Here is a 14,052-nt window from a genome sequence, read left to right as displayed (position 1 = left end):
TGAAAGAGGTTGAGAAACATACTATTTCCCACATGACGACACAGTCTGTCGCGTCAAATTTTGATGTTTAATTTCTTTTGAGTAGTATATACGTACAAAGTACGAATGTGTTTATATTATCTCATAAACAAATTCATCCTGATTCCGGCTTCAAATTCACTTTACAATGTAATGGGGTAATTAGTAACATAATCAATAATATAAAGGAAAGTATTTTGTGATTAAGTTGTGGTCTTTTTACATCGGGTTTCCTTGTTTCATTAGAACTGTGAGCGTCCTGTATCTGGTCGGTGTTTACACGTAAGGTGAAGTTCGTTTCCTGTGTCAAGCTGGGCTCTGTCTACTAACAGGCTTTTTTTGTTTGTAGCGGGAGGCAATGGTTTATAACACACACTTCCGTCTCTTTCAAACTGCTGTATCTCGCGAGATCAAAGGCACGTGCATGAGAGTATGTACTTAACTTCCGCCAGGCTGACTCCTTTTGGTCACCAATTGAATTATAGATCATCTTAATCTCTCATCATCGTCGTTGTCGTCACCATCATCATCATCATCATCATCATCATCATCATCATCATCATCATCATCATCATCCCGAGAGGATCTGTAAGACCACGTCTTTCAAAGCGTATGTATATATATACATATATTTACCGGAATTCTAAGTGCACAATATTTGTTACTTTTAGTCTCCGGCAGTCGTCAGGAACTAAAAGGTGTACATCATATCGTGGGTCCACATCAATAGCATGCTGACCCTACACATGCTGCTGGCGATCTCTAACACCGTTGCCAAATGGTCAGATAGTCTTTAAGTTCTGAAACCAGTTATAAACCATTCTGATAGTTTGCTAGTTGTAATTCTGTCCTCTGACGAGAGTCACAATATATCTGAAATGCTATAATTAAACTCACTCACTCACTCACTCACTCACTCACTCACTCACTCACGCAGCAGCTGCTGCAGTGGAACAGCATGGTGATCACATCATCTCGGTATGTTGGCAATAAAAGCATCGATGCTCATGATGTTGATCACTTGGTTATCTGACCCGGTCAGAATATTTACAGACCGTCGCCATATAGCTGGAATAGTACGACGCTAAACAACAAACAAACAAACACAATATAAACATCGGAGCTGAATTTGAATCTGAAATAGTAAAGGATGCGGTTCTGTTTAATAACGTGTGTACGAATCGAGCTAACACACAGCGTGTTCTCAATACAAAAGGTATGGACGATGCAATGATCATGCAAACATCTTCCAGAATGAAAACATTGAAATAAAAACTTTGTTTGATTTCAAATCAGTGGGTTTATTTTTATGTTTATATATAATTTTTTGGCTCCTATGATCCATTTAAACCAGACATCGCATTATTACCATTTTGGGTTGTTTTACATACAAAATAGATGCCTTGTCATTAGATGTTAATGTCATTGTTTTTCTCAGAGGCTACGGCAGATGGACAGACCTTGTTGCAGATGAAGATCTGTAAATAATTCTTCCTCCTCTTCATTTGAGGACTGAGCCCAAGTTCTGACTTGTTATTTAAGAAAGAACTAATGGTCCCCCGTACTTATAACGTTCCTATAACACTGAAGACGTGAAAATGACGTAACACAAAGTCACGGCACAACGTTGTGACAACGTAAATGGGAGTCCACAGAATGACGTTGTACGGACGTAATATCACAAAGTTTTCACAACGAAAGCATAATAACATCGTGACAACGCGAAATTATGAGCAGGGATATGTATGTGTGTACGTGTGTCGACGCTTGAGGCATTGCATTTCGATCAGTCACAATGAATGATTCAGCAGCGAGAGTTACCAAAAGTAACTCCCACCCTGACCCTGACACAGATCCTGTTGCTTACTGTACATTATCCCGCCTGCCACTAGACCCCCACCCACCCCCTGTTTCGCCGTGGCCTTCTAGACTTTCGTGTCACTGTCGAGAAGCATCTAACGAGTGTATTAGCCAAGCGAATCTGATAAAATCTGTGTTAAAACTGAATGACATATTCGTTTGCTTAACAATACAATAACAAACTTGCAACTTAATACACTATAAACATCCCAACCAACCAAACACACACACACACACACACACACACACACACACCAACAATCCCCACACCCATCTCCACACCCGTCCCACCCAGTAATCAGCGCTACAATCGATCGCCATCCACCTCAGCTAACTTGGACACTTACCTGAGCCCCAACACAACGCTCCCACCATGAACATTGCATACATCGGCATTATAAGGCGCATATTGAATTCTTACCTCATATCGAGTACAAATCCCGTAGAACAACACAACAGGAATGGCAGTTCCGGCCATTGCGTGAGTAGACGGCATGGAATATTCCTGCAAATGGGCAGTTTCCAGCCTGAAGACTGGGGGTGAAGGGGGGCGGGGCCATCGCAGATAGTCCTTAGTTCCTTGTCCGAAATACATCACCAGTGACCACACAAACACCGTCTGTCTGCCAACGAGACTGTCAACGTTCCATATCCAAAATGAAAAGAATATCACATAGAACAATTCGTCGCCAAAAAACGATCCAACTTTGGCAACGTAATATATAGATTTATACTTTATTACATACGGCGTCTGTTCGACGAGGCTGGGGCGTGACGACCGACCCTTATCCGTGTAAACACACGCTGGTCCGTCATTATCAATCCGGCTTTTAACATAATTGTTATATTCCGTTTTCCGAAACCCGTTTGTGTTTGGGGTGTGGGGTGCAAACTCACTGACCTCTGATCTCTCAGACGGATGGACCCCGGATTCAGCGCCACACTGTTCGCGGGGTTGTAGTCCGCAAAATTCTTGAAAATTTCGGACGTAGTTTGGGTTTACTAGTTTCAGTAGTTCTTCCATGGTTCCAGTGTCCGAGAAGCGTGTGGCCGCTGTATCGAATCTTCACGGAGTCAAAACAGCATAGTTTGTTATCATCCACCAGACAGTCGGTACGACTATCTTCACGGCTAGTTATCCGAGCGTTATCAACAGCCCGTTGCCTAGACAGCGCCACGTGACCACACTGTCAACAACGCCAGCATGTTTTATACAGTCATTCATAGTACACACACACACACAGGTAGTTTCAACACAGTTTATTGACAGTTTTCTCTTAAACGGTCCTACTGAACTCGAGGTCAGCACTGACGTGACAGTTAAACTGTACGTTGCCAGGCTTATTATTTACAGATTTTATAACAGGTGTTTAAATCGATCGTCTGTTTGAATAAATTATACCTTCGAATATAGATATATTTCTATATAATACTGTTTTCACAGGTAACAATACTGAAAACTGAAAAATACTGAAACCGGTTTTTATAGATATGAGAAACCGGTTTGCGTAGATGCAAAACCGGTATGGAGAAGGCCTGTAATCAGATTGTGACGTTGTGTGGTCAGTTTGCTGTTTAAAACATTTTATATAAAACACAATTTTTTAGATATCGATAAGTATCTAACGTATCTATCTGACATATAACGTTCTCGTCGTAAATGTATTAATACTTGTTACTTTCCCGCTCTGCATACCATATTTATAAATCTGAATATCAATGTAACCGGTTCGACCAGTCAACCAAACCTGACAGGTAAGCTGTGCACTGAATGAAAGGGGAAATCGATTGATCAATGAATAACGTCAATGGCTGTCACAAATCACAAGGCCAGTGGAATTTCTGGGTAAGAACTGATCTTCAGCAACCTGTGCTTGTCTTAAGGTGACTAACGGGATCGGGTGGTCATGCTCGCTGACTTGGTTGATGCACGTCATCCAAATCGCTTCATACAGCCTTCCTAAAACTGGAATAGTGTTAAGTACGGCGTTAAAAAACGAAGTGGTAGCGACATACAGGAACGGTATATGGTGACCACGATAGCGGTATATGGTCACCATGATAGCGGCATATGGTCACCACTATAGCGGTATACGGTCACCACGATAGAGGTATATGGTCACCATGATAGCGGTATATGGTGACCATGATAGCGGTATATGGTCACCACGATAGCGGTAAATGGTGACCACAATAGCGGTATATGGTCACCATGATAGCGGCATATGGTCACCACGATAGTGGTATATGGTCACCATGATAGCGGCATATGGTCAACACGATAGTGGTATATGGTCACCATGATAGCGGCATATGGTCACCACGATAGCAGTATATGGTCACCATGATAGCGGCATATGGTCACCACGATAGTGGTATATGGTCACCATGATAGCAGCATATGGTCACCATGATAGCGGCATATGGTCACCACGATAGTAGTATATGGTCACCATGATAGCGGCATATGGTCACCACGATAGCAGTATATGGTCACCATGATAGCGGCATATGGTCACCACGATAGTGGTATATGGTCACCACGATAGCAGCATATGGTCACCACGATAGCGGTATATGGTGACCACGATAGCGGTATATGGTCACCATGATAGCGGCATATGGTCACCACGATAGTAGTATATGGTCACCATGATAGCGGCATATGGTCACCACGATAGCGGTATTTGGTCACCACAATAGCGATATAGGATGACCATGATAGCGGTATATGGTCATCATGATAGTGGCATATGGTCACCACGATAGCGGCATATGGTCACCACGATAGTAGTATATGGTCACCATGATAGTGTGTGTGTGTGTGTGTGTGTGTGTGTGTGTGTGTGTGTGTGTGTGTGTGTGTGTGTGTGTGTGTGTGTGTGTGTGTGTGTGTGTGTGTGTGTGTGTGTGTGACGAACTGGATATCCTTAGTGACTGCCTAATCAACGTTTCCATAATCTGATTATGTAGAGATATATCGCTGCTAAAACTAGTCCATTGTACGATTCCGACTAGATGATAAGCGTGTGTTAATGAATCACTATCTTATAGCCATGAAACCAAGGTAGAACACTCAAGCAATGAAAACATCAACATTCTCCTTCGTCAGAATAAATTAATAATATAATTGTTGAAATGATTTTAAAGACAGTACGAAAACATTTTCTTTATATGTATGTACATGTGTATGCGTTTTTATACAGTATGGTAATATTAGGTTCTATATTACTATCATATAGTATGACCAGAAATTACTGAGAATTTAGGAATATGTTTACTTGGATTTCTAGTGTAAACAACCTTGACCAGCTATCAAGTGCTTGGTTTCATTCACTCCGTTAATCCTTTTTCATTAGTTTGTGAAGAGTTATTCCCCTTTGTTTACTTGCTAGCAGACGACATTTTCAGTGATCCTCAGTATGGATGATTTAGAGAAGAGGAAGTTGATTTTAGAGTATTATAACAAGGACATCAGATCAGCTAAAGCGATTTCAAGAAGAACAGGCATCCCTTTGTCCACTGTTTATCGTGTTTTGAAAAATATTGCAAAGGCGTTGAGCACCAGGGAGGCGCAGGTAGGCCCAGAAAATTGACTGTCGGTGAAAGGGGGGCGGCTTGGTATTCTTGTTTCTAAAAACAAACGAAGGAGTTTAGAAAACTTAAGGCTGGATATGATTGATAAAGGAACTGTGGCTGGCTGTAAGGAGACAATTAGAACTGAGCTGCATGCAATGTGTTGGCAGAAAAGTCGAGGAATTCCATCACCGTTCATGAAACCTGAACAAAAGGAGCGAAGGTTGAACTAGTGCTTACAGCATAGAAATTTTAACTGGAACAATGTGATTTTTTCAGATGAAAGTTCTGTGTGGCTGTTTCCTAATACACTGAAATTCTGGACCAAACAAACTGAAAAACCTTTGTATCCGCGCCCAAAGTATAGTCCGAAATTTAGCGTGTGGGATGGCATATCTGTGTTAGAGGCAACGTCCCTCTGTGTATATGGGGCATTTCTGTGAGAGACATTTACTTCCATCTGCTCACGTGTTCTATGGACATTTTTGGATTTTCCAGCAGGACATGTACAACCACAAAAAAAAAGCGTTCAAAGCAATCACAGGCCTGGTTTCGGACCCAAAATATGACATTTAGATTGGCCAAGCTATTGCCCTGACCTAAATCCAGGAGAAAATGTTTGGGGACTTATGAAGGAAAGAGTCAATAAGAAAAATCTGACAAATATTGCTGAAATGAAAGAAGAGGTGGTCCGATATTGGGACAGCATGGACCACGACTTTCTAACTTCTTTGATCGGTAGTATTCCCCGCCGCATTGAAGCCTGCATTGCTGCCCATGGTGACTTGACAAAATACTAACTGTTCACCTGTCTTTGAATCTTGAGTTATGTTCTGCTAATATTCACATTTAATACGTGAGTAATGAGTGAAAAAATAATTCAATAATTTCTGGTGGTACTGTATAATATGACATATTACAATTGAGTCACATGACCCAGTAAATGTGAAACTTTTACGCAATGGGTATATGGATTGATGGGTGGATGGATGGATGGTTGGGTGGATGGATGGATGGATGAATGGGTGGGTGGGTGGGTGGATGGATGGATGGGGATGGATTGATGGATGGATGAGTGGATATTGGGTGGATGGATGGATGGGTAGGTGGGTGAGTGGATAGATGGATGGGTGGGTGAATGGATTGGTGGGTGGATGGATGGATGGATGGATGGATGGGTGGGTGGATGGGTGGGTGAATGGGTGGCTTGCTGGATGGCTTGCTGGATGGGGTGGGGGTGGGGGTGGATGGGGGTGAATGGATTGATAGGTTGACCGACGGGTGGGTGGGTGGATGGATGATGGGTGGATGGATGGATGGGTGGTTGGTTGGATTGATGGATGGATGGATGGGTGGTTTGATAGGTGAATGGACTGATGGATGGATGGGTTGGCTGGTGAGTGATGAATGGATAGGTAGATGATATATGGATAGGTAGGTGGATGATGTATGGTTGGGTGGATGGATTGATGGATGTATTTCTGAAACGTTACATCTCCATCTTCTTTCAAAATGTTTTATATGGTGATTATAATCTACTTTGTACCTGGCGCTCTTGGAGACCGGCTGTATTGTTTCTCCTTGACTCCCCTTCATGCAGAATTACCACGACCCTGGTCACAATGAGCTCTCCTTTGCTTCCGTGTGTGCGTGACATTGTACAGACATTAATGGTGCCATTTCAAACTTTGCCTGAAGGATTCCATTAAAAATGCAAAACGAAAGCATCCAAAAGGAATACTCGACAGAAACCCGACCAAATGTATTCTGAATAATCAAGCACTGCCATTGTGGTGCTACTTCTCCCAGATGAGTAAATATGTCAGAGTCAGACAACAGAACAGGTAAACACATTAATATTGCACGTGGTAAATTAACAATTACGAACAGCTTCCTTTGTGGTAAATATAATCAGTAAACTACGGTAATGGCACATGTATGGTGCTGGCAAAGCTACACACATAATAGGAGCAAACCAGGATTCAAACTCACAATCATAGGTGTCTAACGTGACCAAGGGACGCTACCGAAGACCCGGGTTCGATTCTCCACATGGGTACAATGTGTGAAACACATTTCTGGTGTCCCCCGTCGTGATATTGCTGGAACATTGCTAATAGCGGCGTAAAACTATACTCACTCAGACTAGATGTGGTTGGAACTGCTGGTGTTCCTAGGGTTAGACTCACTCACTCACTCACTCCAAAAACGTACAAAAGGTTTTTGATGACCGAGATGTTTGAAGCAAAGGACTTGGACAGAAGCTCACCTTCAGTAATATAACATTTAACAGGTTAGCATGTGCCAAAACTACATATTTTGTATGAAAGACATAATACCACGTAACTGCTGAGTTAAGAGGTTATTCAGTTTACACATCTCAAAACATAACATGTACATACATTTGTTGCTGTTCTAGATGACAAGGTCACATTTAGCCGATGGCTGTGATTCCACTCAAAATCAGAGAAACACACGGTTACATAATTATAAAATTATATTTTCATTCTTTCTATCGATCGCGATCCCTGATCTGACGAATTTGTTGTCCTTAGTGACTGTCTCATCAACCGTTCACATGCTCAGATTATGTAGAGATATATGTCTGCTAAAACTATCCCACTGTACGATTCCGACTAGATCATAAGCGCGTGTTAATGAATCACTATCGTATAGCCATGAAAGCAAGCGTTCGTGTAAAGGTGAGCGTATCCTGCCCCACAGGTAACACTTGTCACGAACTCACGCAAAGGCACATGAAATGTTCACCTGAACAGGTAAAACCGTCAAGCAATGAAAACATCAACATTCTCCTTCGTCAGAATAAATTAATAGTACGGATTTCAAAGACAGGGTGGAACCATTTGTCATGTATGCATGCGTGCGTGCGTGCGTGCGTGCGTGCGTGCGACCAATGTTAAAGAACAATCCAGAGTTGATGAACACTGGCTGGTACATAGGCGGATTTTTTTCGGGGAGGGGGAGTCCTTAAAATTTATTAAATGATCCATGAAAACAGGTGAAAATGAAATGTGCGCTCCCTTTTCCCAAGAGTGTGCAGTCCCCATTTCTCAAAAAGTTGTAAAGGGACCAGCGGTAGATGTTTTCTGTGCGAGGGGTGGCAATACAACAATCAGTATTAAGGAGCGTAGTCAAGGTGACCATACTTCCCGACATGGTTGCTATTCACGTTTTTGTGTATACATCTCAGACTACAAGTAAAATGTTTTGTTTTTTTGTTTTTTTTCTTAATCAGAGTAAAATATGATAGTTACCATTTTAAAAAGCGGAGTTTGGTTTCAAAGCATAAACAATATAATAAGTTAACAGTTGACCGAGACTTACATGTAAGTTGAAGTTTGACTTAGTCTAAACTTCCACCAACCTATGACGTAGGGGGGACCCGTGAAGATCCGGGGTAGAATAGGTCTTCAGCAACCCATGTGCATGCCATAAAAGGCGTCTATGCTTGTCGTAAGAGGCGACTAACGGGATCGGGTGGTCAGTTTCGCTGACTTGGTTGACAGATGTCATCGGTTCCCAATTGCGCAGATCGATGCCCATGCTGTTGATCACTGGATTGTCTGGTCCAGACTCGATTATTTGATTTGATTTAAACATATTTTATTCACAAATGTGAAAGGGATTGGGGACAAGTAATCCAACTTAAAATACCCGCTCCCTAATATTTACATACATACATTTTCAATTATATACATATTAGGAAAGAATAGAGAGAAGAGATAGGAAAGTTAAGTAGAGGAAGGGATACAACTCATGTGATCACACAAAACGTTTTGATTGATGAATAAAAGTTTGCACACCTTTAAAAACGTATTCATTATTTTACTCGATTATTTACAGACCGCCGCCATATAGCTGGGATATTGCTGAGTGCGGCGTAAAGCTAAACTCACTCACTCACTCACTATGACGTAGGGATTACGTGAAATAAGCGCATGCGCAAACCATTAGTTTGCGTTCTGCTTGACATCGCTTTAGAAAGCGTAGTTTGGTTTTCAAAGCATAAACAATGTGATAATTATGATGTCGTGCTTATGTAGAAAAGTGGTTGATTACTCATGTTTGTATTGCTTTAAGTGATGGAGTTTCAATTGAGATCTTATTTTGTTCCGTCAACGCTTCCTTCAATCTGCTGAAAGTGTACAGCAGAGTGACGTCAACACTGGTTTAATGACGCGTTTACGAATATACTTTAGTTGTGTAGCAGCTTGTCTGGAATATTGTTACAGTTTTTCAGTGCCAACCCTAAAGATACCATGCCTCGGATCAACATGGATAGCCCACCGAGACACACATTCCACTCGACCCGTGAAGGTCCGGGTTAGAATATTGATCTTCAGTAACCCATGCTTGTCGTAAGAGGCGACTAACGGGATCGGGCGGTCAGGCCAGCTGACTTGGTTGACACATGTCATCGGTTCCCAATTGCGTAGATCGACGATCACTGGATTGTCTGGTCCAGCTAAATAATCGATTTTTAAAATATGTTTTTGAAAACATGACGATGACGAGTCAGAAGCCACCAACATCACCAGCCAAAGGCACAATGAATTAAAAATCCTTTTGGTCTAAAGTGTAAATTTTGCCAGGTTTTCCTTTTTGAATTGCTTGGGAAATATGTCATAAGATACTGTCTGTAACTTCCCAACTTCCAAAATGCCACTCAGAGAAGTTATCACTGCGACACTTGAATGTAGCCAAGAGTTGACTTTGAAAATGCAACTTCTTTATTCCTTCATTGTGAGGTTTCAGTATATACAAACATGAATTTATTGATAATTTTACTCAAGTCAAATCAGCAATATTTTTCAAATATTGATCCAAAACGGCTTTCTGCCGTCTAGCTATACGTCTGTAAAAGAATATGACAGATATTGGGACATTTTACTTCCGTTTCATCAAACACTTACAGACCGCCTCCGTGGTGTAGTGGTTAGAGCGTCCGCCCGGAAAGCGGAAGGTCGCGGGTCCGATCCCCGACCGCGTCATACCAAAAAGACGTTAAAATATGGTACTTGTTGGTCCCTGCCTGGCGCTCGGCATTAATGGGTACAACAAGGACTGGTCGGCTCGGAGTCAGTATAATGTGTCTGAGTGGGGTATTCATGCTTCACTGCGGCATGGTATCTCAGTGGGCTAGCACTATAAAACCAGCTTCAGTCTGGGCTAGTACAAGCAGCCGCACATACACATACACACGCATGCACGTCGTCATATGAGCGAAATATTCTCAAGCACGACGTTAAACCCAATTTCACCTCACCTCACCTCACCTCACCTCACCTCAAACACTGACAGCGCATGTGAAGTTTCGTCTGACTACAATCTCATCAAAATCAGGGTTTAATGATGCAAAATAAAAAAAGCACACACAAAAAACAACAAACATATGTGCAAATAAATAAATGACTCAAGAAGTGAAGATTTGACGACGCCTCCATGGAAGGTCGCGTCAGGTGAATTTTCTAAGAAGCCAGTTGGCGTCGGGTTCTTAGTACCAGTTGGCGAAGCATTCAAAGCTGCACATCTGAATTCTGAATCTCCCAAAAAGACAATAACACGACCGGTACCGAATGTAAATTAACAATTACAGCGTTGCGATTTTGTATGCACACGTTTCTCGCAATCTCAAACTACACGGCCTTGATTTCATTTACTATTAACACGGAAAAATTGGACAAAGGTTTACCAATATTTTGTAATTGAAAACTGGGAATATTACAGACTATAGTCCGTTTGGCTCAAAAGCGGACCGATGAATTGCAATCTAACTCGAAAACTAATAAACATAAAATACTCAATGAAACGCTGATCATAATCAAAACATCATACCAACTCTGTGAGGTTTTTGCAGAATTTTTGTCCTAAAAATAAAAGTGCAGAGAAAGGGACAGCCAGGTGTTCGAGAAGCACGTTCACAGACAAAGTTATTTATTCATTAACCTGTGCTGTGCCGTCTCCATCCGTTCCTTTCTCTACACTCCTCCCTCGTAACAAATAGTGAACTGTGTCAATATTTTAATGATAGATTGTTAAACAACTTTTTAATTTTTAGGACAAAAATTCTGCAAAAACCTCCCCGAGTTGGTATGATGTTTTGATTATGATCAGCGTTTCATTGAGTATTTTATGTTTATTAGTTTTCGAGTTAGATTGCAATTCATCTAACCAAGGAACTTCTTGACCTTGGGTTCATTGAACCCTCCAATTGCCCATGGCAGAGTCCGGTGGTCTTAGTCAAGAAGAAATCGGGTGAGTTCCGTTTGGCCATAGATTACGGATGTGAATAAGATAACCGTTCCGGCTTCCTATCCTTTGCCTCGCCTGGAAGATGCATTTGATGCTATTGGTGATTCCCTTGCTCAAATATTTTCCACACTTGATTTGGCATCAGGGTTCTGGCAAATTCCTATGGATTCTGAAACAGCTCACAAGGCGTCCTTTGTCACGCAGAGTGGCCTATACACGTGGCGTGTTATGCCTTTTGAGTTGCGCAATGCTCCCTCCACATTTCAGATGGTCATGGCTTGAGCCCTGCAAAGGTATATGTGGCACGCACGTGATTTTACCAGTGTGAAATACAAACAGCTGTAAAGACAGATAAACGTAATGCACCTTTGTTCTATTAGCTTTAGAGATACTGGTCCCGATTATGTCTGATGCCAGATATCAGTGTGACCCTTGGCAGGTTTAAAATTGAGGAACGTGGTCAGTTAGTCTGTAATATTCCCAGTTTTCAATTATAAAATATTGGTAAACCATTTGTCCAATTATTCCGTGTTAATACTTTTGCCAATTTGAGTGGCTACACTGCTATGTTTAGCATCAATCAGCAATTGAAACCAGAGTCACTGTTGTCAAGGCTATCGGCAGAATGAATTATGATCACCAGATGTCCTGTCGGATCTGGTGCAATTCGCAAATGGACTTTCATCCAGACATATTCCACAGTTTTGGAGTTCTCCAGAAAAGGAAGAATGACGGTGGGCATTCTGGTCGCTAATATATGACCAGTGCTGTTATACAAAACAACCTTAGTGGTAAGACTACCTTAAGTCTATGTTAGATATGGGACTTACGGTCACCTTAGCGCTAAGATCGCTTTGTACAACGGCACCCTGGAGTTTTGGAATGGACACTCAAAATACATCCCTTCTTTTGATGGAAAAGATGTCTTCAGTTCCTTCGTTACCCCCCTTACCTTTACCAGTACTTCAATGTTCGATTGGGTGGCAATATGTTAATAAGAATCATTGGCGGGTATTGTGCCTCTACAAGAACAACTGTAACGAACCAGTGGTTAGAGAAGGGTAACGTAATGCCAGATGAAAACGAAGAAATTTAACTCTGCAAAGCGAATAGGTTAGAAAGGTCCCCTGCAACACGAGCAGCGGGTAAAGCATGGGCAGATTTGTCCTGCACAGCTAGACATTAGCTAGGTACTATGTTCGATGTTACGGTGTTCTTAAGATTCTTAAACATTACCAAAATTACAAAGCGAAATGACTGATCAACAGACAAGTGGCCTAAAGAACTAAAAGCTAACGATGTTTAATTCATGTGGTCGTTTAGTTTGTAATTTAGTGAGTTGACCAGAAATATCAACACACAGGTCGATGTTGAAAATGGGGTGCGTCATTGTTTGCATTTCGCCATGTAACGGCGGCTTTCATAACTTGGACTGCTTCTCTGAAAGTAACGATGGCATTCTTCTGGTGACGTGTACATTGCTATAGATTTTATGAAAATGCTATATAAAAAATTTAATCACCCGTTCTTGGATGGTTCTATAGTAAATACATGGTGTGTCGCCCAGTAGTGAAGACCGCCGTTGTGGAGTCCAAGGGCTAAGGTCAGTAAAGCGCCAGCGCAGCAATACCCCGGAACCAGGGGGAAGAGCCAGAAACCTGGTCTCTCTAAATAGAGTTCACTGTTTGATGATGTACATTGCAATGTTGCCGCTACATGTATATACTGTTCAACTGTAGACCAGACTGGTGGTTAATACCATGAGCTACGCTCCACGCCATCCACGACACTCAGTCAACCTGCTCACAGAACCTGTCCACACATCCATTATTGTTCCACAAACATTGGTTTCTGGGAATCTTTTGTCACCCACTATGGATGAGACCTGTCCAGAAGTAGCCTACACACACACGCCAATTAGTGTGTGTGTCTGTCTGCGTGTCTGTCTGGCAGTGGGGTAGCCTAGTTGTTAAAGTGTTCACTTATTCACATTGAAGACTTGGTTTCGAATCCCCACCTCAGGGCACAACCTGTGAAGTCCATTTCTGGTGTCGACCACCATGACATTGCTAGAATAATGCTAAAAGCTTCGGAAAACTAAAACCACTCTGTCTCAGTCTGTCTGTCCAACCATCTGTCCATCTGTCTGTTTGTCTGTGTCTGCATTTGTGTATCTGTGTGTCTTATGGGCATAACTGAAATAATGCTAAAAGCTTTGTAAAACTAAAACTACTGTCTGTCTGTCTGTGTCTGTCAGCTTTGTGTATCTGCATGTTTTTGGGCATGCTAATGTGTATGCATAAAACTATTAAAAGCTTGAGGTAG

At 41.8% G+C, this 14,052-nt stretch overlaps 1 protein-coding gene across 1 annotated transcript in view; it reads right to left on the bottom strand.

Annotated features, from left to right (window-relative positions):
- Nucleotides 1–3,089, bottom strand: part of LOC124276789 (sphingosine-1-phosphate phosphatase 2-like) — a 33,735-nt gene extending 30,646 nt beyond the window's left edge. Inside the window, exon 1 of the mRNA XM_046712439.1 lies at nt 2,300–3,089. Coding sequence (XP_046568395.1) covers nt 2,300–2,902 — 603 coding nt within the window. The 5' untranslated portion in view covers nt 2,903–3,089. The remainder of the gene's footprint in view (nt 1–2,299) is intronic.
- Between the last annotated feature and the right edge of the window lie 10,963 nt (nt 3,090–14,052).

Source organism: Haliotis rubra, unplaced genomic scaffold (genome assembly GCF_003918875.1).
Source record: "Haliotis rubra isolate DU_JTF1 unplaced genomic scaffold, ASM391887v1 Scf213, whole genome shotgun sequence".
NCBI classification, from domain to species: domain Eukaryota; kingdom Metazoa; phylum Mollusca; class Gastropoda; order Lepetellida; family Haliotidae; genus Haliotis; species Haliotis rubra.
This window is presented reverse-complemented; position numbering and strand designations above follow the sequence as displayed.